The sequence below is a fragment of the Mustelus asterias genome, chromosome 10 (genome assembly GCF_964213995.1).
Source record: "Mustelus asterias chromosome 10, sMusAst1.hap1.1, whole genome shotgun sequence".
Classification (NCBI taxonomy): Eukaryota; Metazoa; Chordata; class Chondrichthyes; order Carcharhiniformes; family Triakidae; genus Mustelus; species Mustelus asterias.
The window spans coordinates 67,149,873-67,174,810 of NC_135810.1; the positions used below are offsets into that span (position 1 = coordinate 67,149,873).

Genomic DNA, 24,938 nt, shown 5'->3' on the forward strand with positions numbered 1-24,938 from the left:
TTTTCCTTGCTGTTTTTTACCTCCCAAATAGACTCTACATCATCTGAGTCTAGATTGTCTTTCAAAACTGACTCAAATCTCAAGTGCTGCTCCACCACCTTTTTTTGTGCCTTTCCAAAACATCAAATATCCATGGATATTCAGTTCTAGTTTAGATCTCCTTTTAACCATGTGATGGTTATGAGATAACCATTTACCTTGATTTGTGCTGTCAGTTCATCTACCTTATTCCAAATGCTTCGTGCATTAAGAGACACGGCCTTTGGACTTACCTTTTTGCCATTTGTAATCAGCCTAACTTTTCTTTGTACTGTGGCCCTATTTGCTTATCACTCTTGATTACCTTGTTTACTGTTCTTTTATTACTGTGCTAGCGTTTTCCCTTGTCACCCTGCTTAGATTCCCACCCCCCCTGCCATTCTAATTTAAACCCTGTCCAACTGCACTAGCAAATACTTGCCCTGGACATCAGTCCCAGTCCCTCCCAGGTGTAACGTGTGCAGTTTGTACTGGTCCCAGAAATGGAATCTGAAACCCTCCCCCTTGAACCATCTTGCATTTAATATATTCATCTGACATATCCTGATCTTTCTATTCTGAGTAGCACATGGCACTGGTAATAATCCTGAGATCACTACCTTTTGAGGGCCTACTTTTCAACTTATTTCCTAACTCCCTATATTCACTTTTAGGACCTGTCATTTCTACTGATTTGTACCACGACCAGTGGCTGTTCACCTTCCCCCTCCAGAATGTCCTGTAGCTGCTCATTCTTGACCCTAGTTCCAGGGAGACAACATACTATCAGGGAATCTTGTTTGCAGCAACAGAAATGCCTATCTATTCCCCTTACAATTGAATCAGTTACAACTATTGCATTCCCACTTTCTCCTCTCCTGTGCAGCAGAGCCAACTGTAGTGCAATGAATTGAGCTATTATTGCTTTCCACTGAGGCCATTCCCCAAAATGTATTCAAAATGGTATATCTAATCTGCAGTGGAATGCCACAGGGGGTTTCTGTATTGCCTGCCGAGTCCTCTTACTCTGCCTGGTAGTCACCCATTTCCTTTCTGACTGGAGTTTTGGCCCGTGGTGTGAATGCTCCACAGTGTCCCCAGCCACCACTTCAGCTCCGAAACCCAGACTCCCAGGAACTGCAACTGGAGACTCTTCCTGTACACATGCTGGTCTTTGGCACTGGAAATGTTCCTGGCTTCCCACATGAAGCACAACAAGCACACTATGACTTACCCCTTTTAAATTAAACCTTCTACATCAATTACTCCAGGGCCTGATCCTCACTACAGAATATACAAACTATAAACCACAAAAAGACCATATGAACTATAAGCGACAAAAGTAGTACTTACCTGATCTTGTGCACTACTTGGCAATCAGCTCTCCTTTGTAGCTTCTACTGCTGCAACAGCACAAGACCACTTTCATAAAATTTGAGGAAAGCAAACATCAAAAAAGCACCTCTTCCCCTCTGCACTGAATTCCCATTGTGTTCCAAATTTGCAATACCCACACTCAATCTGAATGTGTCTCGCCCAGATTTGTGTTCTCTCCCACTGCTCGTGTGTAAGCTCACTAATCTATCAACTTCTCTCTCCAATGTTAGGCAGTATTATAGATAGAAATCTATCTTTGTATAAATTTGGTTATGTCTTCCCATCCCATCAGCTAAGTTGTTAATGAATATGGTGAATAGTTAAGGCCCCAGCACACACCTTTGTAGGACGCCACTGCCAATTGGCACCTGCTCTTTATTACTAATTACTGTTTCCTGCTGATAAGCCAATTTGCCTTCAATTCCATGAGCTTCAATTTATGACAACAATCTCTTGTGAAGGACTTTTATCAAATGCTATATGGAAGCCCGTATAGATAATATCCATAGGCATTCCCCATCCAGAACTGTAGTCACCTCATCAAAAGATTCAACCAGATTCATCAGGTATAACCTAGCCGTTACAAATCCAAGCCTGTTTTTTCAGATTGGCTTAAAACTTAGAGGTTCAGTCACCCTACACTTAATTATAGACTGCACCACTGATGTAGCATTTTTGAACTTTACGGTAAGAAGAAAAAAGGTGTGCATTTATATCATGTTTTTCATGGCCACCAGATGTCTCAAAGCACTAGTATGTAGTCACTGTTGTAATGAAGGAAATGAGCAGCCAATTTGTGCAAACAACAGTGTGATAATTACCAGTTTCTTTGGTTGGTTGAGGGGAAAATATTGGCCACGACACCTGGGATAACTCTTGCTCTTCTTCGAAATAGATCCATAATATCTTACATCCACCTGAACAGACTCTTTGGTTTAAAAGCTCATCCAAAAGACAGCACCTCTGACAATGTAGGGCTCCCTCGGTAATACACTGGAGTGTTGGGCTTGATTTTGCGCTTCAGCCCTGGAATGGAACTTGAATCTGTGAAAGTGTTCTCAATTGAACCACAACTGCCACAATCTCAAGATGCAAAAATAACAGTACTGTAGGTGCAGTAACTCTATATTTGAACATGTTTGGTTGTGCGTTAATCACTTTATTAGTCATTATTATAAGTTCGCATAAGAAATTATCTTCCCATAGTTCAACAGTGGTGAATGCATGATATGTCGCCAAGTTCTGGAGAAATTCTTTCCTGCACTTTATCCATCTAGTTCAGGATCTGTAAGAGTTGGGGGAAGAGCTAACATTTTCACATAAATTGCATAGTGCTTAGAACTCAGATAGACTCCAAAGAGAGCTTGAAGGATGAACACAAAGCTCAGTTTCTTCATAACTGGCTGAGAAACAGAAATCCAGAATCGTATTATATTTCCCTTTTGTGGCATAGGGGCTGTATTATACCTGAACAAAAGAGAATAAGATGTAGTTAGAAAATAATGATTTTGAGCACATTGTAAATATAATTTTGATTTAATGATGCATAAATCCTCAGTCACCATCATATAATCATCATAGAATCCCTACAATGTAGAAAGAGGCCATTTGGCCCATCAAGTCGGCACTGACTCTCCGACAGAACACGAGTCTGAAGAACTTGAATAAATGTTCTGCAAATGCTGTAATGTAAGGATAAACCTTTTGCAATTAGGGCCCACGTATGTAACATAACCAATGAGTCATTGTATATGATAGCTTGAAAGCAGACACACATTTTAAGAACCTCACCCCCTCAATTCATCCTCTTCTACCTTTTTCCTAAGAAGCATTTTGCAACTGAAATGTATCTGACAAGTTTCTCTGATATAGCTCATGAAGCTATATGTGTCACTTGTGCATGAATGCCTGCATGTTGTATTTTGGGTCTTGGCTAAATTTGTACTTCCTTTCATGCCTCACTATGATAAACAAGCCCCAACTCCCTTGACCTCAAGACAATTTGTATTCTATCCTTCAACTTGGGAAGCTTTTGCTAATATGCTGAGTACTTATACTGTTTGGAAGTGGCCACACCAAAGCCTTTATAAGATCTTTCTGCAGTTTTAAAACTCCAAAGCTAAACTTTATATAATATTTCTGTCAGGATTATCAAAGTGACAGATTATCAAAGTGACAGATATTGATTCTTTAAAAATTCCTTCAGTTTTCTCGCATGGGATTTTTACAACTGCCCACTCCTCCTCCTCAGATAAAACTTAATCGGTTTTTGCAACCCAGAAGAGTAACCAGAACTTCATGGATTTTGAATATGTTACAATTCAAATTCGACAAGTAACTAAGTCAAAGACACACTGAATTGTTCAGAGAATTGTTTAATTTAGGAGGATGGGGAGCTTTATTTTTGGACTAACAAGGTGTGGAGGTAAGTCAACCGGTTTGTTGTTTTCTTTCCATCAAAGGAATGTGAGAAAGAAAAGCAAGAGAAGACTAATCAGCACCTTGAGCCTGCTCCACCATTCAATAAGATCATGTTTGATCTGATTGTGGCCGTAACTCTACTTTCCCGCCTGTTCCCCATAACGTTTGACTCCCTTGTCAATCAACAATCTCACCCGTCCCTGCATATATTCAATGCCCCAGCCTCCACTGAGAAAGAGAATTTCAAACACTGAAGACCCTCTAAGAAAAAATACTTTGTGACAATACTGTGCTTTTTAGGAATGTGTTTGTCATGTATCTTGTGCAGGATTTGTTTTTTAGCAGTCAGTTCAATTTATTGGTGCTACTTTGTAACAGGCAGATACTGCAGAAGCATAATTGTTTTTATTGCTCAAAAGCTTGTTTTAATCTGGACTAATGCAGTTATGTTAGTTTAGTGTTTTCCCCAAGGGTTTTTCAGAGTAGGGCTTGATTAGGTTGATAGGAAAATCATGTGACTGAGCGGAGCTAATAGAGAAGCTCAGTTGCTGCTTGGGATCTTTTGAGAGAAGTAGTGTTCTCTCTGTGGATTTGGAGACTGGGATCAGTCAGAAAATGGGTCTCTTTCTCTGAGGGTCTGCTGTTTGGGGATGAATCTTTCTCTGGAGGCTGTTGTATGGGAATCAGAAGACTGGTATCTTTCTATATCTGTCCAGAGGGGTTAAAAGGCTGGAAATGTAGCATCTATGTGAGCATATCTGTTTTTTGTGCTAACTGATTCTGAAGAAAGATTTATGTCTGTGGAGAGCTATAGAAACAGCCAACTTTTAAGAACTATACCTTGTCATGTTTGTGTTTCAATTGGTAAAAGTTATGTTAATTCTTTTTTGTTATAGTTAAACTGTATTAAATAAAGTTTATTTTGATAAAAGCTTCATAGTGGGTCAATAGAATCACACCTGGAGCGAAACACCTTATCCACACACTAATGCCAAAATAAAAAATGGTTGGGGTCTAGGTTAACTTCATATACTTGGAGTTTCTGATCTGGTCCCTAACACCCCTTGCAATAAAGGCCAACATCTGATTGCTTTCATAATATTTGCATGCTGACATTTTGTGATTCACGTATAAGGATACCCCAATTCTTCTGTATTATAGAAGTCTGTAGTTTTTCTCCATTAAAATATTCTGCTTTTCTATTTTTCCTGTCAAAGTAGACAACCTCATATTTTCCTACATTTACCGACTCCCTATTTCTTTTTGTAGACTCTTTGTATCCTCGTCACAACTCAGTTTCCCACTTATCTTTGTATGATCAGCATACTTGGCTATAATACAGCTATTCCCTTCATCCAAATCATTAATATGGCTTATAAATAGTTGAGGCCCCAACACTGATCCCTTTGGCATTCCACTTGGTACAGCATGCCATTCTGAAAATGACCCATTTATTCTGACGCTTTCCTGTTAGTTAGCCAGTCCTCTTCATCCATGCTGATAGACTACCACTATCACCTCCAGTCCCCCTCCCCCCAGCTTTTGCACTGTAGGGATTCTATGATTCTGTTGTATAATAAGCTTTTGTGTAGTCACCTTTCATGTGGCACCTTATCTAACATATTTTGGAAATCCAAAAGCACTTCATCTTCTGGTGTCCCTTTATCAACCCTGCTTGTTATATCCTCAAAAAACCCTAAAATTTGTCAAATATGATTTCCTTTGCATAAAACCATGCTGAGGAAGGGGCAGCATGAAGACAACAATGCCAGAGTGCGACGTAGATAGACTGCAAAGCTGACAATCTGGTTTATTGTGGGAATTTCTGGTAAGGTTTTCTCAAGTTTAAATTAAGAGCCAGTCTCTGACACACAACTTTCAGAAGGCAAGCTAGTTAAGTAGCATGGCGGTGATCTGTCAATCAGCTGAAAGCAGTTGCCTTGACTAGGTGTTAGCTATTGTAGTCAGACGTTGAACTACTGTTGCAACTGAGGAATGATACATCAGTACTATATAAAAGCAGACAGATTTGCAAACTGCATGGGGTAAAGGGTTGCCTGGAGGGGACACTACACCTGAGTACAATGTAGACACAATGTGACATCGGGAATTTTGTTCACATAGAAATTAGGTGCAGAGGGAGAAAGGTGCTCTCTCTACCTTCTGGCATCCAGTAGCTGGTGGATCATCTTCCTGGCCTCCAAGCTAGGAGAGTGTAGCTTGTATTAATTTAGTGGTGTAAATTAATAACTAATTGACTAATTAAGGTTGGATCGATACAGTAGGGATGGTAGTATAGAGTCACTGCAGAATGTGGGAATCTATGGAATACACTGCAATCCTTTGTCTCAGAGTTGCTGAGCTGGAGTTTGAGTAGGAAACATTGCAGGGCATCAGGGAGGGGGACAGTTTCTTCCAGGAGGCAGTCACACCCCTTCAGTCAGGAAAAACTTGAGTTGGTCAATTGCCAGGGACAGGAAGTGTGATTGAGAGTCAGGCAGGAATGGGGATCCAGCATGTAGTGATTGTAAAGCCTAGCCTCTGACTTTGTCCAACAGATAAAGGGTGTTTACTACTGAAATGGATGAGCGAGCTGACCATTGTACCATGTACAGGATACCATCCAAGCGAGGGAAGCAAAAAGGAATGTGGCATTGATAGGAGACAGTTACATCAGGAGATAGGTACTGTTTGCTGCAGCCATGACAAGTTGTATTGCTTGTCAAGGGTTGGGGTTAAGGACGACATGCAGTTGGACAGGCACTTGGATGGGGCAGGCCCAGTTGTTGTGGTCCAGGTGGGAACCAATGACATAAGTAGAATTAGGAATGATATTAGGACTAAGAACTAGGAATAAATGTTAAAAGTTTGAGGAGTTAGGGTCCAAATTAAAATGCAGAATATCAAAAGAATCTCTGAATTATTACCTGAGCCACACACCAATTGACATAGACTCAAGTAGATTAGAGAATTAAACATGTGGCTCAAAGTGTGGTGTCGGTGTAATGGTTGGGTGAAGGGAGATTTAAAAATCCAAAGAGCCAATGGAACGGTATATCAATGTAGGTAAAAATGAGCAGTGGGCAGGAAGTTGACAAAAAGTTTAACATTAATTGTGCACCAACAAATAAGGTCAATTTATGGAATAATAGTAAAAAAAATGAAATTCAAGGCTCTTTATCTGAATGCATGAAGCATCAAAATAGATGAACTGAGGCGCAAAAATAAGTAAATGATTTAGATTTAATTGTTATTACAGAGACATGGTTGTAGGGACATCAAGGTTGGGAAATAAATATTTTAGGATAAACAATATCTTGAAAGACAGGCAGGATGGAAAAGGAAGAGTGGTGGCCTGATGATAAAGGGTGACATGAGAACATGAGTGAAAAAGGATCTGGCCTCAGAAGATCATGAAGTAGAATCAGTATGGGTGGAAATTGGGAATATCAAAAGTCCAAAAACACTGAAGGCAGTAGTTTGTACACCTCCTCATTGTAATTATGCTATCAGACAAAGCATTAAACAAGAAATTATTGCAGCATGTGACAAAGGCAATGTAGTAATTTTGGAGGTCTAAAATCTTCATAGACTGGGACATGGGGGGGTCTAGAAAATGGATTTATTGGAATGTTTTGTAATAGTTGTCTTGAATCAATACATTGTGGAGCCAACTAGGGATAAAACATTATTAGATCTGGTATTGTATAATCTGAGGTTAATTAATGTCCGTAAAAGATCCACTGGGAAATAGTGATCATAATACCACTGAATTCCATATAAAGTTTAGAAGTACATACTCCAATCACAAACAAAAATCTTAGTTAATTACATATGTATGAGGAGAGATATGGCTACGGTTGATTGGGTAAATAGATTAAAAGATATGGTGGTAAGTAAATTGTGGCAAACATTTAAAGCAACAATTCAAAATGTTCAACAAAATACATTCTACTGAAAATCAAAAATCTGCAGGAAAGATCCATCTGTATCTCATTCAAAGTTAAGGATGGTATTAGATTAGTAGAAGAAGCTTATAATGTTGCGAAGAACAATAGCAAGTCTGAGGATTGGGAGTATCTTGGAATCCAGCAAGGACGACAAAAAGTTGACATGAAGGGGAAAAATAGGATATGAGAGTAAACAAACCAGAGGTAGAAAAACAGATTAAGAGTTTTATAAGTATATTTTCTGCACCAAATATTTTAAATTTTTACTCCCATTATAGAATATCAATGTTAATATTGGGCACAATGTTTTCCATCAACAACCATCACTCCAATTTCCGCCCACGCCAAATTAGAAAAATATTACATTGTGCTTGCAACACAGGAATTCAGTATAAATCAAAACAATTCTTATTTGCAAGATGGTTTTATCTAGTACAGGAATATAGTCCTCACCTTGTTGCAAGGCCAGCATTTATAGGTAAGGCCAAGAGAACAGGATACAAGCCTCCTCCAACAGAAGCTACTAATCCTCCTCTAACTAGGGCACATGTGGGACAGTTGAGATCACCTAAAGAAAAAACATAGAACCATAGAAAATTACAGCTCAGAAACAGGCCTTTTGGCCCTTCTTGTCTGTGCCGAACCATTTTATGCCTAGTCCCACTGACCTGCACTTGGACCATATCCCTCCACACCCCTCTCATCCATGAACCCATCCAAGTTTTTCTTAAATGTTAAAAGTGACCCCGCATTTACCACTTTATCCGGCAGCTCATTCCACACTCCCACCACTCTCTGCGTGAAGAAGCTCCCCCTAATATTCCCTTTAAACTTTTCTCCTTTCACCCTTAACTCATGCCCTCTGGTTTTTTTCTCCCCTAGCCTCAGCGGAAAAAGCCTGCTTGCATTCACTCTATCTATACCCATCAAAATCTTATACACCTCTATCAAATCTCCCCTCAATCTTCTACGCTCCAGGGAATAAAGTCCCAACCTATTCAATCTCTCTCTGTAACTCAGCTTCTCAAGTCCCGGCAACATCCTTGTGAACCTTAGTTTTTAAAAATTTTAAGCCTTTTTAAATCTTAATTTCAGCTTTATTTTCAACAGCTGCCATTTGATAAGACGGCATACAACCTTCTTCAAAACCTACGTCTACCTTTTTGCTGCTAGTTTCTTTCCTCTGTGCTTTATTCTAGTTTCCCTTATCCACTCCCCACCGCTGATATTGGAGTGTTTTGTTGAGTGAAGACCGTTATACAGTGCATGTTATTTAAGAATGGCAGTTTCTCTTTCCTTCGCCTTGCCAAGTCTCCATTTGTAAAGATAATTGTGATGCGTTTGTTCAAATAAAGTGCAATATTATCAACAACCTGGGGGTTACCATTGACCAGAAACTGAAGTGAACTAGACTAGCCATATAAATACTGTAGCTATCAGAGCAGGTCAGAGGATAGGAATTCTGTGTTGGATAGCTGACCACCTGATTCCCCAAAACCTGTCCACCATCTGCATGGCACAAGTTGTGAGTCTGGTGGGATACTTTCCAACTTGCCTGGATGAGTGCAACTCCAACAACACTCAAGAAGCTCAACTCCATCCAGTACAAAACAGCCCACTTGATTGCTACCCCTTCCACAAACATTCAATTCCTCCACCATCAATGTAGAGTGGCAGCAGTATGTACCATCTACAAGATGCACTGCAGGAACTCACCAAGGTTCCTTCGGCAGCACTTTCCAAACCCACAACTGCTACCACCTAGGACCAGGGCAGCTGCTACCTGGGAACAGCACCACCTAGAGGTTCTCCTTCAAGTCGTTCACCACCTTGACTTGGAAATATATCATTCCTTCACTGTTGCTGGGTCAAAGTCCTGGAACTCCCTCCCTCCCCCCACTCCCTGTGGGTGTATCTACACAGTAAGAAGTCTCACAACACCAGGTTAAAGTCCAACAGGTTTATTTGGTAGCAAATACCATAAGCTTTCAGAGCGTGCTGCTCCTTCGTCAGATGGAGTGGTCTCTGCAGCACGCTCCGAAAGCTTATGGTATTTGCTACCAAATAAACCTGTTGGACTTTAACCTGGTGTTGTGAGACTTCTTACTGTGCTTACCCCAGTCCAACGCCGGCATCTCCACATCATGTGTATCTACACCCCAGGAACTGCAGTGGTTCAAGAAGGCAGCTCGCTACCACTTCTCAAGGGCATGCTTGCTTAGCTAGTGATCCCTACATCTTGTAAATTAATTTTTAAAAAGGTACACTGCTATAAAACATTTTTAATTTTAAAAATAGGAGTATGACAATTATTTTGGACCTCATAAACTGACATACAAACAATGCTTTTGTAATATATTTAATAAATGCGTTACTAACCTGAAAGCAAAGGTTTTGACACTGCAGCATTATACCCTGCTATTGTTGACAGGAATGGAAGGACTGCCATGGGCAAACTGGAAGTATAACGGGCTTGTGCAATATTGAGTATTCGTCGAAAGAAACTGTTGGCTATTAAACCAGCAAATGCCGAATTTATCCCAAGGTAGATTGGTCCGTATGCAAAAAACTTTCTGTGGGGAGAAATGTCAACTGCTGACACAAAATATTGTACAGAACATCTCACACCACTGTTATTTAATCTTCAGTACTCATGAAATTTTGAGGGGTATGGGAGAGAACTACCTTGCATCACCTATATGGCAATATTTAGAAATACCATAGGTGGAAATGAAATGATTTGTAGTTAAAAGTTTATTTATTAGTGTCACAAGTAGGCTTACATTCACACTGCAATGAAGTTACTGTGAAAATTGCCTAGTCGCCACACTCCGGCGCGTCTTCAGATACACTGAGGAAGAATTTAACATGGCTAATTCACCGAACCTGCACCTCTTTGGACTGTGGGAGGAAACTGGAGCACCCGAAGGAAACCCACGCAGACACTGAGAATGTGTGCAAACTCCACACAGACAGTGACCCAAGCCAGGAATCAAACCCGGATCCCTGGCGCTGTGAGGCAGCAGTGTTAACCACTGTGCCACCCCACCTTACCCCCACTAATCCCCCTAACCTGGGACACTAAGGTGCAATTTAGCAAGGCCAATCCTCCTAACCCGCACATCTTTGGACTGTGGGAGGAAACCCACGCAGACATGGGGAGAACATGCAAACTTCACATGGACAGTTCCCCAAGGCTGGAATTGAACCCGGGTCCCTGGCATTGTGAAGCAGCAGGGCTAACCACTGCCAATCAAATATATAGGGCATCAAAAGGAGGACATTTACAGGTATTGTAGAAAGAGAGAAAAGAAAGGGCTAATATAAGATTGCCAGGCTCTGCTAGGGTTTTTGTTTAATCAACTTAGATGTAGAATTCACTTTAAATCATGGGGAGGAAACTTGTTAGTAAATGTAACGATGTTTTAAAACTTTGTAGTTTTAAAGGTACGTGTAATATCTTTAATTAGTCCACACGTATAAGTATATCTTCTATACGTTTTTAGAAGTTAAACAAAGAAACTTTCTTTAACATGGTGAACAGTTGCTGAGTGCCCTGCGATACTAAACATGAATTGAATACATTCCCTTAAGGTACCCAACTGTTGGAATCACAATGCCATAAAGGACACTTAATTGCCAGACACCTTATCAGAAACAATTGATGAGTGAATTTTAATGAGGCTGCCTTCACAGTTTCTAATCAAAACAGAGTCAAAGACATTAATGTCACAGCTAACGAAAGAGTTATGGTAGAGGACTTAGTGGGAACTGACCAGGACTAATAATACATGCTGGCATCCCCTGAAATTGTAGGTAATGGTAAAATGCTCAGTCATTGGATTGATAAGGAATGCATACAAGTGTTTTGTTGTTGGCAATAAACAAACTTATCAGGGCTACAATCAGGGAATATCCTGAAGGCAAGTTGATTTGACCACATTCCTTAGAGATTCAGTTAACTTCACTGACAAGACCATAAAATACTAATGACTTTAGTAGGCCCCCTTTATCAATTAAAGGATATCCACGTGAGACTGTTTTAGTGAAGATGCTTTGTAAGGCTGCTTTCAAAATAGAGACATGATGTCTGACTACGAGACTAAAGACTACTCACCTGAAGAAGGGGCTTAAGGCTCCGAAAGCTTGTGGCTTTTGCTACCAAATAAACCTGTTGGACTTTAACCTGGTGTTGTTAAACTTACTACGAGACTAAAGGACAGTTCATGAGGCTTAGGGATGATATATTGGGGTATCCCACAAGGTATCATGATCACAAAGATCAGGGTTGTTCAGTATTTCATTCTATTGGATCAATACATAATATATGTCATTTGTAACCCTTTTGATTGGATTGTGTCCAGCTGACTGTGAGCTGTTGAATTGTATAAACCATGATGATTTTCTTTGTCCGGTGAAGAGGTGTTTTGGACCCATTATGTCAAGATCTCTCCCCTTGCGGGCAAGTAAAATAAAGACAATCTGTCGTTAGGTATCTCGTGTTAAAGTCAAACTCGGAAGTTGAAATTTTGACAGTATGGTGAACAATTAATAACTGATGCATGATTATTTTGAGTTAATGGGAGCTGATACTACCTGGTTATGAACATGTACTAAAGTTGATCCAAGAAATTGGCAAACCAGAAAAGACAACAGCACACTAAATTACTAAGGCTGAGGTATACTTCCCACAAGGGGGACTAGTTTCAGAATAAGGGGTCACCCATGAAAGACTGAGATGAGGGGGAATTTCTTCTCTGAGGGTCATGAATCTCTCTACGTCAGAGTGTTTTGGCAGTTGTGTCACTGAATGTATATAACGCTAAGAGACATGTTTTTGAACTATAGCGGCATTGAGGGTAATAGAGAACAGCAGGAAATTGAAATGGAGTAGAAGCCAAGATCAGATCAGCCATTACCTTACTGAACAGCAGAGCAGGCTTGAGGGGCCACATACTCTACTCCTCCATTATATTAAGAGAATTACACAGACGTTCATTTTCTTTGGCCCACACACATTCCTTAAATGGCTAAAGTGTAAATGCAAGCAGAAAAAAAACCGACAATAAGGGTAGGGAAGGTAGAGGGAAACCTTCTGAAATGAACAAAGGTGGAGTGTGAAGAAGGGAAAGGGTTAATGTTTTTTGTACTCAATGTATTTTGTACCTAAAGAGTTAATGTATTTTGTACCTAAAAGGTTGAACTTTGTACTTAGAATGTATCACAAGCGTAACCCTTCATTATGGCTTATCCCCTTGTTTATACTGCTTCTGACATTAATACAAGTTAACTTTTATTCTTACAACAATAGATAGTCAAATGTAAATGTAAATGTGAATGTGTTTGCAGACATGCAAGTCTTACCTTTTCTACAGGCTTGCGTGGTAAATGTAAACGGAAGAAAGCATTACAAGATGTGGAGCATGATAACGGCCGTTTAAAGCAGGACTCCCGCTGGGCCAGCTACAATTATGCCGGTAACTTCAAAGGAAGGGCCGTGGAAGAGCAGGAAACCTCAGACTGTATTGTGACTACAGCTGCCAGAGAACTGCTGCTTCGTGATCAAGGACTGTTGTATGGACTTTGATTCATGACCAGACCAGTGTTTGTGTCGTGACTGGGGCTGGAAGCCATAATGTATATATATCCCCACTTTTCTGTGTTCAGAGAGAACTTTGGCTTCCGCTTTCAAGGAGTCAAGTTCTCCTGCAAGCTTGTGAGAATAAAGCTTACTCTATTTTGACTCATACCAGCCTCAGAGGTATTTTTTATCGACTACAAGTGTAACATGGGAATTCCATCAGATGAAGCTTCAATATCCTTTCAACGAAAGGCACTCTAATCTGTTTCAGCAGTTGTCTGTACAGGTGTGTTGTATTTCGCAGATAGACTCAGCAGTGTGTGTTTGTAAATGAAATTATTCTGATGAACTATAATTTAAAGGGAAATGGACATGGGAGTACACATTAAGTTTGTAATTTTTCAGTATTGGAAAACGAGTATCTTTGCAAATTTCAGTGATGGATTCACCATTAGAAATGTCATTAATGATTTTTTAAAAATAAACAATTTTGAGGTGCCAACTATTAAAGCTATAGAGAAAATATCTGGGGAAGGAATCTCATTTGCTTTAGAGTTTACAGCTTGGGATAATTTTCTGTAATATTTGTACTCTAAGCAACACCATAATCTGCTTCAGGAATGAGTTAGGATAAGTACTTCCAAATAGTAAATGGGATACCTTGAATTTTGCTAGACCTCAGCTCTGCAGTGTCCTCTGGGTATATGTTAATTGTCTGGTTTGTCCCCATAATAGAAAGAAACAGCTGTAAGCTGAATTGGTCCCTAAATATTATAGATGAACAGAACATCCAATTTTCTCCAGGTTTCCTGAGAGTTAAGAGAGAACTCTGTTGCACCTCCCTCAAGATGAATTGACAAGCTGAATGGAAGCTGAGAAACTGTATGTACTTTTTGTAGGAGCTATAAACAATAATGAAATGACAGTGGAGTAATCTACCCCCCATCCACCCACCCACCTTAGACAACATTCTCCCCAAGTTGTGTGAATGCGCCATGTCCCAGACAATGTTTTCCCTAAGCTGCATGGAAGCTAAAGGGAACAATTGACCCAGGGAATTTTTTTCAGTGAACAATCTACCCCAAGGATCAAAGGAAGAGGGAGGGATGTTGGGCAGCACGGTGGCACAGTGGTTAGCACTGCTGCCTCACAGCGCCAGAGACCCAGGTTTAATTCCGCTCTGGTCACTCACTGTCTACATAAAGTTTGCATTTTCTCCCCATGTCTGCATGGATTTCCTCCGGGTGCTCTGGTTTCCTTCCACAGTCCAAAGGTGTGTGGGTTAGGTTGATTGGCCATGCTAAATTGACCCTAGTGTCAGGGAGATTAGTAGCAGGGTAAATGTGTGGGGTTAGGGAATAGGGCCTGGGTGGGATGTGGTCGGCACAGACTCTATGGGCCGAATGGCCATCTTCTGTACTGTAGGGATTCTATGATTCATCTCCAGTGGAACCTGGCAAATATTAGATTTAGAATAATTGCCAATTTGATTTCAGAATTTTATCAGCCTCCAGTTCCAATTGTAGTAGGTCATACACTTAAAAAAAAAATCCTCACAGGTTTTGCAGTTTAGAAAATTCTTGTAGGTAGACCGGTTAGTCTTACTTCGGTGGTTGGTAAATTGATGGAAAAGGTCCTTAGGGATGGGATTCACGACCATTTAGAAAGATGCGGATTAATCCGAGATAGTCAGCACGGATTCGTGAAGGGCAAGTCGTGCCTCACAAATTTGATAGAATTTTTTGAGGAGGTAACTAAGTGTGTTGATGAAGGTAGGGCAGTTGATGTCATATACATGGATTTTAGTAAGGCGTTTGATAAGGTCCCCCATGGTCGGCTTATGATGAAAGTGAGGAGGTGTGGGATAGAGGGAAAGTTGGCCGATTGGATAGGTAACTGGCTGTCTGATCGAAGACAGAGGGTGGTGGTCGATGGAAAATTTTCGGATTGGAGGCAGGTTGCTAGCGGAGTGCCACAGGGATCAGTGCTTGGTCCTCTGCTCTTTGTGATTTTTATTAATGACCAAGAGGAGGGGGCTGAAGGGTGGATCAGTAAATTTGCTGATGACACCAAGATTGGTGGAGTAGTGGATGAGGTGGAGGGCTGTTGTAGGCTCCAAAGAGACATAGATAGGATGCAAAGCTGGGCTGAAAAATGGCAAATGGAGTTTAACCCTGATAAATGTGAGGTGATTCATTTTGGTAGGACTAATTTAAATGTGGATTACAGGGTCAAAGGTAGGGTTCTGAAGACTGTGGAGGAACAGAGAGATCTTGGGGTCCATATCCACAGATCTCTAAAGGTTGCCACTCAAGTGGATAGAGCTGTGAAGAAGGCCTATAGTGTGTTAGCTTTTATTAACAGGGGGTTGGAGTTTAAGAGCCGAGGGGTTATGCTGCAACTGTACAGGACCTTGGTGAGACCACATTTGGAATATTGTGTGCAGTTCTGGTCACCTCACTATAAGAAGGATGTGGAAGCGCTGGAAAGAGTGCAGAGGAGATTTACCAGGATGCTGCCTGGTTTGGAGGGTAGGTCTTATGAGGAAAGGTTGAGGGAGCTAGGGCTGTTCTCTCTGGAGCGGAGGAGGCTGAGGGGAGACTTAATAGAGGTTTATAAAATGATGAAGGGGATAGATAGAGTGAACGTTCAAAGACTATTTCCTCGGGTGGATGGAGCTATTACAAGGGGGCATAACTATAGGGTTCATGGTGGGAGATATAGGAAGGATATCAGAGGTAGGTTCTTTACGCAGAGAGTGGTTGGGGTGTGGAATGGACTGCCTGCAGTGATAGTGGAGTCAGACACTTTAGGAACATTTAAGCGGTTATTGGATAGGCACATGGAGGACACCAGGATGATAGGGAGTGGGATAGCTTGATCTTGGTTTCAGATAAAGCTCGGCACAACATCGTGGGCCGAAGGACCTGTTCTGTGCTGTACTGTTCTATAGCCCATCATGTTGGTGCTAGCTCTTCAATTAGAGATATCTATTGGAGTCACATTCCCTTGAACATTTTTACATTACTTTTCAAATGCTTCTATTCCCTTTTAAATAATTGTTTGCTTTAGTGACCATGCTGTTGCTGATTATGTTCTAATGACCCTCTAAATATTTTTTCCCTTTCTAGTGATAATCCTGTATCAAAGTGCCCATCAGTGAATTGCCAGCAACTTGAAACAGTCCTTTACTATTTATCTATGTGGTACCCTTTTACAATCCATGAAAACTCCAATACAATAAATCATGTAATCATTAATTGTTGGGTGTGATGGGGATCTAAGCCTGTGAGATATTTTTTCATGCAAGATTAAGATAATCAAACTTGGATTGAGAATTTCAAAGGAAAGAATGACTATTTATATAGCACTTTTCACAACTTTAGGATGTCCCAAAACACTTTACAGTCAATTAAGTAGTTTTGAAGTGTAGTCACTGTTGTAATGTAGATAGCCAATTTGTACGCAGCAAGCACCCACATCCAGCAATGTGATAATGACCAGATGATTTGTGTCTATGGTTAAGGGACAAATACTGTCCAGGGCACCGGGAGAACTTCCTTGGTCTTTGTAAAAAATCACATAGCTCTATTTCAATCAGTTATGTTGCTGCGATAGGTTGGTATTGGGACCCTTGCTTTTGTTGATATATATTAATGGTTTAGATCTTGGTTTGCAGGGGACAATTTCAAAGTTTATGAATGAAAATGAAACTTGGAAGTATGGTAAACTGTGAAGAGGACAGTGTAAAACTTCAAAAGGAGATAGGCTGGTGGAATGGACAGATAGGTGGCAGATGAAATTCAATGCGGGGAGAAGCACGAGACGATGCATTTTGACAGGAATCACATGGCAAGACAATATAAAGTAAGGGGATGCAGGAGCAGCAGGATCCGGCTATATGTGTGCACAGGTCATTGAAGATGGCAGGACAGGTGGAGAGAGCAGTTAATAAAGTATATAGAATTCTATTCCTTATTATAGCGGCATAGAATACAAGAGTAAGGAAGTTATGCACCATGCCTTAGGAAGGATGTGAATGCATTGGACAGAGTACAGAAAAGATTTACAAGAATGGTTCCAGGGATGAGAAACTTCAGTTATGAGGATAGATTGGAGGGGTTGGAATGCTCTCCTTGGACTAAGATGAGATTTGATAGGGATGTTCAAAATCATGAGGACGCAGGACAAGAGTAAATAGGGAGAAAGTGTTCCCTCTGAAAGGATCAAGAACGAGCAGGCACAGGTTTGAAGTGATTTGTAAAAGAAACAAATGTGATGTGAGAAAAAACTTATTCACAAGTGGTTCAGGTCTGGAATGCAGTGCCTGGAAGTGTGATGGAGGCAGGTTCAATCAAGGCATTCAAGAGGGCATTAGGTGATTACTTGAATAGAAATTGTGTGCATGGGTAGGGAGAAAAGGTAAGGGAATGGCATTAAGTCATGATGCTCCTTTGAGAGCTGGTGTAGGCACAATGGCCATTTGGCCTCCTTCTGAGCTGTAACAATTCTGTGACAAAGTTTAAAAATGGATTACATTTCTGCGAATCAATATGACATTTCTTTATTGGAGGATTTGAGGCCACAGGATGAGAGATCTATTTACCATCCCTTACTATATCTTCAAAAGAGAGCAAAGTTCAGAGGAAGTTTCTTCCATCTGCATTTCTTTCTAAGATATGCACCATTGTCATGGGTTGTAATTGGTACATTACCCAAAAGACGATTGCTAATGAGTGTGCCTGAATAGTGAGTGGAGCAAGCTATCTGACTTCTAAAATATCACAGCCAAGTAAAATTCTATCCTCTCCTTGCATCCACTTATTAGGAACTGTTTTATCATGATCAAGAATATTTGATTTGATTTAATGTATTGTCACAAGAATTAGCATAGTGAAAAGTATTGTATCTTGCACACTATACAGACAGAGCATACCAATCATAGAGAAGGAAAGGAGAGAGTGCAGATGTAGTGTTACAGTCATAGCTAGGGTGTAGAGAAAGATCAACTTAATGCAAGGTAAATCCATTCTAAAGTTTGACGGCAGCAGGGAAGAAGCTGTTCTTGAATCCGTTGGTACGTGACCTCAAACTTTTGTATCTTTTTCCTGATGGAAAAAGGTGGGAGAGAGAATGTCTGGGGTGTGTGGGGTCCTTAATTATGCTGGCTGCTTTGCGGAGGCAGCGGGAAGTGTAGACTGAGTCAATGGATGGGAGGCTGGTTTGCGTGATGGATTGGGCTACATTCACAACCTTGCCTGATTTTCTCTCCCACCCCATTCCATAATCTTATTAGACTGCAAAATATAGTGATACCCTTAAATCAGCACAGGCAAAGGAGTATTTTTGGTATGATGGCTAAATCGTTTGAACCATGATGGAGGGCATTTTTCTGTTACCTTTTTTTTCAGAATTGTGACTCTAACTATTAAGGGAGAAAAATTAATAAGTATTTTGAAGACAGTGTAAACTCAGTTGGATTCCTTTAAATTGTAAACCTGTAAATTGGCAACTGTAAATAAGCACATTTTCTGATTGTGAATGTTTGTTTTAAAATTGACCTTGTCACCCTTTTGGATACTTGTTTTAAACATACTTCATTTGGAGGCTTTTATTGTCATTTGCTTAGCTAAATTTCAATTAGTTTAAATAAATATTGGCAGAAAGTTCTTCATTTGAATTCTTTAGTAGCATTTTTTTTGAAATATCACCATTTGCAGGAGAAGCGATTGCACTGTGCAATAACAATATTAAATACATAAACTGTGCGTTACTATGCATTAGATAAATACCTGTCTAATTCTGGGAGTCTTTGAAACCGTTCGAGGAGCATTTCCATCACATTTGGGTTGGGAATATTTGGTTGCAGATCTTGTGTAAGTAACGTATTATCTACCATTCTCGAAACCTACAACAATTTGATTTAAAATTAGGCAATCCAAAATATAATGTTGCACTAAAATATCAAAGCAACAAATTGCATCAGTATGTTACCACGAAACTTGGCTAATACGTAGAATGTGAATAAATAAATCTATCCTGCAGTAATTAACAGCATCAGATCTGACTTTCATTTGTTCAATTCTTAGCAAAGGAGAAGTGCTGCGGTAACATTTTCAAGTCAAATTACATTAAATAAAACGCAGCAGGTCTCGCAGCATCCGTGGTGAGGTGAGTGAAAGTGCAAAATGAAATATTAAAAAATACCTAAGCTTGGTTCTCTAGTCTTAACTGCAAGCAAGTGTAATAGTTGCCGAGTAGCTTGTTATGAAGAAAAAAAACTGCAGTAATTTACACCACATTTGAGGAACCAGGTAGGTATCAAACGTTGTCTTTGGACATTAGGTCAACAGCACGGACGCAGACATATTGATCACCTGATCAAATAACTTTTCCCCTTTCAACTTTGCCCCCACCCCCCCATGTGGTGACTGACGATGCCCCGCCCCCAATTGCTCAGGCGGGCTCGGGATGTCAATCAAACGTGCCGCGCGCCGCGGCCGTTAGTGAGGAAAAGACAGCAGCTGCTGCGCGAGGACTGGGTAAAAAATAACCCACCGGGGCAAAGGGGAGGGGAAGCGCAGGAGAGATCAAATCACATCGCCCAGGCTTCCGCAGATTCATTCAAGTAGCATTCCCTTCCACCAGAAGGTGCGTTTTTCAATGGCCCATGCTTTATTTATGTTCAGATTGCGATCTGAAATTCTAATAGAATAAAGTATAGCCGGCAGGTGTCGCAGTCCTTTTAACCTGGTGTCCCCCCGTGTTGAAGCCGCCCCGCCGTCGAGCTGCACCAGCACACGGAGCCTGGCCTCCCCCATTTATCCCCGGTGCATCGCTTCATGAATTTGTTCCTGTCATCTTCAGAGATGAGCTGTTGGCCCTTGTCATGCTGAGTGCAGCTGAGGAAGGGGAATCACGGCCGAAAGTTAATAACGGGTCACTTAAAAAAAAACACTATTTTTGTGTGTCGTATTCGCATTTGGGAAGATGCAACCCGAACGATTCCTGGTCCTTTTTTTCAAAATTCCGGGACTGAGGGCTATTTCTGTTTGCTTTGATTAATTTTTCTCTCAAAACAGTGGCACGGGATGGTGGCCGAGTCCGTCAGGAGCAGCCCTTTGCAGGATTGAGAAGTTGATGTGAGATGAATAAAGCTGGTACCGGATTAATGTTGGGGGTAGTCAGTTCAGGCTGACTGGCCAACTCCTGCTTGTTTCCTCCTGTGGCTCCCGGCTCCAGCCTGTTTAACAACGCCTCACCACCTTGCTGGAAAATTTTTACAAGCCACCACAAGAAATCACGCGGGGCAAGAAGAAATACCTTCTGTTGCCAAGATAAGAGTTGCAGCTACTGTCTAGACTCTCTTGGAATGAATCGATTTGGATTCTGCCTTTAAAAAAAAAGAAAAATACCAAACCGTGTGGGGCGTTCAGAGTTTGAAGTGGACTTTGAAGTACCGTTATATAACACTTGGGAATCACTTTCTCGCTCATTTTTAAAAAATAGTTTATTCGCAAAGCTTTTTATTTGGAGTTTTGTGGATGTGTGTATTTGAGATTTGTTTGTATTCTTTAGTACTTGTAGTCTTTGGGCTTTCGTTAAGAGGAAGTTTTTACTGTTATCGGAGTTTCGACAGCTTGATGGGAGTGAGAAGAGGAGGAAACGAGCTGTGTCTGCTGTCAGCATCCCAAAAACTGGAGAAGATCAGTGCTAATAAATATTAAACGTTGCACTTTGAGAAAAATGCCGGTGAAAAAGCAAGGTGAGTTAGGTTTTGCACGGTCGCAGTGATACGCGTGCATTAAACTTTAGCGAAATGTTATCATTGGCGAAATGCCAAATTTTTTCACCTTAACACAGCTTGTTTCCAGAAATAGGAATTTTAACTTTAACGAGATGGATCTATTAAAGAACCCCCACCATTATGCATACTTTTGTGGAGGATGCAGCTTTGTTACTCCATTAAATCTTTGTTCAAACAAATTAAGTACAATTTTGCTTTAGTCAAGCTGGTCACGAATGGCTGATTTCCATCACGTGAATATTTTGCTCCAACGGTTCATTCTTAGTTTGGGCGAAGTGAAGAAGGGCCTGCCTAAGAAAAAAGCTCAAAATGAATTTCGAGCATTTTTTCTCTTCCTGCTATTTTACTGTTCCATTGGCACTGGATTTTTTTATTCCCTTCTGGCCTATTTTATGTACACTAAACGAAAAGCAACATGGAGTTCTCATTGGTTTAAGAGTTTCAATATTCAAAAAGCCTTTGCTTTGTTATGGTTTTTACCCTGATCGAGTAGGCAGTCTTGTGTGTAAGTAAACTGCTTCATCATCCCGCAAGAGTATATTCAAACCCAATAACAAAAGCCCCACCTGATAGGCTAAAACGATAATGTGTTTCTTGCTCCCAAAGTTAATTCCTGTTTCTGTAAATAGACAAATGATAAATCTGCATCTGAAATTAATTTTGTATTAGTGATTAAAATGTTATTCTGCATTTGGTATTTTGAACAACTATGAGCCAACATATAATGTTTGGTTCAGCAACCAATCTTGTGGGAAATTGGACAACCTGCAGAATTGTAGTGGAGCAAGTTATTAACGAACAAACAAATTAATATTACTCTAACATGTTGTATTGGTTATATATCATCATACATCCCCAGTCTAAATTTTGCTACATGCTTTGCTCACCCAAGGACATTAGACGTTATCACAGATGTTTTCCTGCATTCACAAAAAGCAAGGCAGAGTTTTCGTAAGGCTTTATGCATCCAGCACTTTGACTGTAACAGACCTTCAAGCACTGTACATACAGTACTAAGTACAGTCTATAAAATGCAACAGAGCTTTATGATAAGAGTATCATCAATGGTTTAAGCAGTGGAATAAAATCTATTTGCAATTTTAATTGAAAGTTGTATTGCAATCCAAAATCTTGAGGATTTTCAAAGTCTTTATATACTTTTCACTGGTTCCGTTTTGCTAAATTTTGTCTTGTAGAGTAAAATTATGACTTTTTAATACAAAAACAATGTATCAGTAATTATTCTCCAATACTTAAAAATGTTGTTGTTGAAAACCCTTTTCGTGTAGGTACTAGTTTGTACAGACTTATTATAAATAATCACACCGATTTGTACCACAGGAGAAAAAAGGGTACTGATTGGTTGGCAGGTTGACTAATTGGCTGAGGCATTGCCATGGAGGAAGCAGCAGGGAACTGTAGGCTTCTGATGTTTCGGGTATTTTTAAAATGGCCCAAGGCTTGAATGTTATTTTATTCGCAGAGAACTGGTCCCTGCATATGAATGTATGTTGCTTCTAGCAAGTGCAAATGAATAACGTTATCAACTAATTGTCTTAAGTTAGTTGTTAGTGTAGTTATTAGCCCATTTGAGATTGTTCAAGTATTGTCCAATTCCAAAATTTCATCTAACAGTTGACATTTTGTTTTGGGCTTTGAAAGTGTAGGCTGATTGAATGTGGTCTGTACTCTTTCCTATTACAAACAGACAAAGGAACTTGGTTGATTCAATCAGCCAATCATTGGGACTTATGGCATACATACCTGCATCACAACAGTCTCTGCAAACTATAGGAATATGTTCAAGCCTTGTGCCTTTTTTTGAATTACCCAGAAGTATGGGGATCCTATATTTCCCTGTTACTTTCTCCATGGTAAAGCCTCAGCCAGTCCAAGTTGACTTGCTAACTAATCAGCCCCTGCTTCTCCTGTGGTATAAATTGTGTTCGTTTGAAATTTGGCATTCTTGCATTTGACCTGATAAGTGCAAGATGCCTTTTTAGCAATATTCAAGTTCTGGACTAATGAGCAACTTTATAAATGCTTTGATGCCTGACAAGCTGCTGGGACCTCATAATTCATTGTATCATATACTTCATAGATGGTTATACACATTGTCTTGACAATTTGGTGTTATGACTACTTGGAGATTGGATCTAGGAGAAAATAATATTTTCGTATGAAATTAACCATTGCAAGTAGATGACTTTGTGATGGAATGTATTCAAGCACTGTTATTGGCAGGGAAAGGTTTCTTTCTGTTGAGCTATGGACTACGAGGAGATTGGAGTTTATGCTTGCTGTTCTCTTTCATGCCGAGTTCTCAGCTGATTTTATTTGCAGTGGTGGGGCTAGAGAAAAAGAGAGATACAAAGAGATGAGTTGCTTTCTTGAACATCTGCAGTCCCTGAGGTGTAGGTGCATCCACAGTACTGTTAGGGAGGGATTCCAGGATTTTGGCCCAACAACAGTGAAGGAACAGTGACATATTTCCAACTCAGGATGGTGAGTGATTTGTAGAGAAACCTCCAGGTGGTGGTGTTCCCAGGTATCTGCTACTCTTGTTCTTATTGATGGTAATGGTCATGGGTTTGGAAGGTGCTGTCTGAGGATCCTTGGTGAGTTACTGCAGTGCGTCTTGTAGGTGGTACACACGGCTGCCACTATTTGGAGGAGGGATTGAATGTTTGTGGAAGGGATAGCAATCAAGCAGGCTGTTTTGTCCTGGGTGGTGTCACGAGTGTTGTTGGAGCTGCACTCATCCAGACGAGAGGAGAGTATTCCATTACACTCCTGACTTGTGCCTTCTAGATGGTGGATAGGCCCTAGGTACTCGGGAGGTGAGTTACTCCCAGCAAGATTCCTAGCCTTTGACCTGCTCTGGTAGCCACCGTATTTATATATTTTTCTTCATTCTTGGGACATGGGCATCGCTGGCAGGCCAGGATTTATTGCCCATCCCTAGTTCCCCAAGAGGAGTCGAGAGTCAACCACATTGCTGTGGCTCTGGAGTCACATGTAAGCCAGACTAGGTAAGGCTGGCAGATTTCCTTCCCTAAAAGCATTAGTGAACCAGGTGGGTTTTTCAGGCAAGCAACAATGGTTTCATGGTCTTCAATATTTAATGCATTAAATTCAGATTCCACCATCTGCTGTGGTGGGTTTTGAATCCGGGACCGCAGAACATAAATTACTGGATTAATAGTCTAGCTATAATACCTCTAGGCCATTGCTGCCTCCTAGTTTTTCCAGTTCAGTTTCTGGTCAATGGCAACCTCAGGATGGTGATAGTCGGGGATTCAGCAAGGGTAATGTCATTGAATGTCAAGGGGTGATGGTTAAATAATTCCTTGTTGGAGATAGTAATTGCCTGGCATTTGTGTGATGTGAATGTTACAAGCCTAGATATTGTCCAGGTCTTGTTGCATTTGGATATTAACTGTTTCAAAGAACAAAGAACAATACATCACTGGAACAGCTTTGGTATCTGAGGAATCGCAAATGGTACTGAACATTGTGCAGTCATCTGCAAGCATCTCACTTCTGACCTTATGATAGAAGGGAGGCCATCATTGAATCATCTGAAGATGTTTGAGGAACTCCTGCAGTGATGTCCTGGAGCTAAGATGATTGACCTCCAACCACCACAACCATCCTCCTTTGTGCCAGATATGAATCCAACCAATGGAGAATTTTCCCCCGATTCCCATTGACTCCAATTTTGCTAGGGCTCTTTGATGCCATACTTAGTCAAATGCTACCTTGCTATCAAAGATGGTCGCTC

The 24,938-nt window shown here is 40.5% G+C and overlaps 2 protein-coding genes across 3 annotated transcripts in view; one reads left to right on the forward strand and one right to left on the reverse strand.

Annotated features, from left to right (window-relative positions):
* Window positions 1-1,659: 1,659 nt before the first annotated feature.
* tmem126a (transmembrane protein 126A) lies at window positions 1,660-19,780 on the reverse strand. 2 transcript variants are annotated; one of them, XM_078221843.1, is made up of 5 exons: window positions 19,643-19,737; window positions 19,140-19,255; window positions 10,146-10,339; window positions 8,220-8,334; window positions 1,660-2,862 (listed from the first exon to the last, which is right to left on the reverse strand). In XM_078221843.1, exons 2-5 carry the CDS (start codon window positions 19,244-19,246, stop codon window positions 2,661-2,663), a joined length of 618 nt encoding a protein of 205 aa, XP_078077969.1. In that variant the 5' UTR covers window positions 19,247-19,255; window positions 19,643-19,737; the 3' UTR covers window positions 1,660-2,660. The 2 variants fall into 2 exon arrangements, with proteins under 2 accessions (XP_078077969.1, XP_078077968.1); XM_078221842.1 differs by having other exon boundaries at window positions 1,662-2,862; window positions 19,555-19,780.
* Window positions 19,781-19,838: 58 nt separating this feature from the next.
* The window catches only part of dlg2 (discs, large homolog 2 (Drosophila)), a 945,868-nt gene continuing 940,768 nt past the window's right edge, over window positions 19,839-24,938 (forward strand). The window contains exons 1-2 of the mRNA XM_078221879.1: window positions 19,839-19,998; window positions 20,430-21,112. Of these exons, the coding sequence (XP_078078005.1) occupies window positions 21,094-21,112 (19 nt within the window). The 5' untranslated portion in view covers window positions 19,839-19,998; window positions 20,430-21,093. The remainder of the gene's footprint in view (window positions 19,999-20,429; window positions 21,113-24,938) is intronic.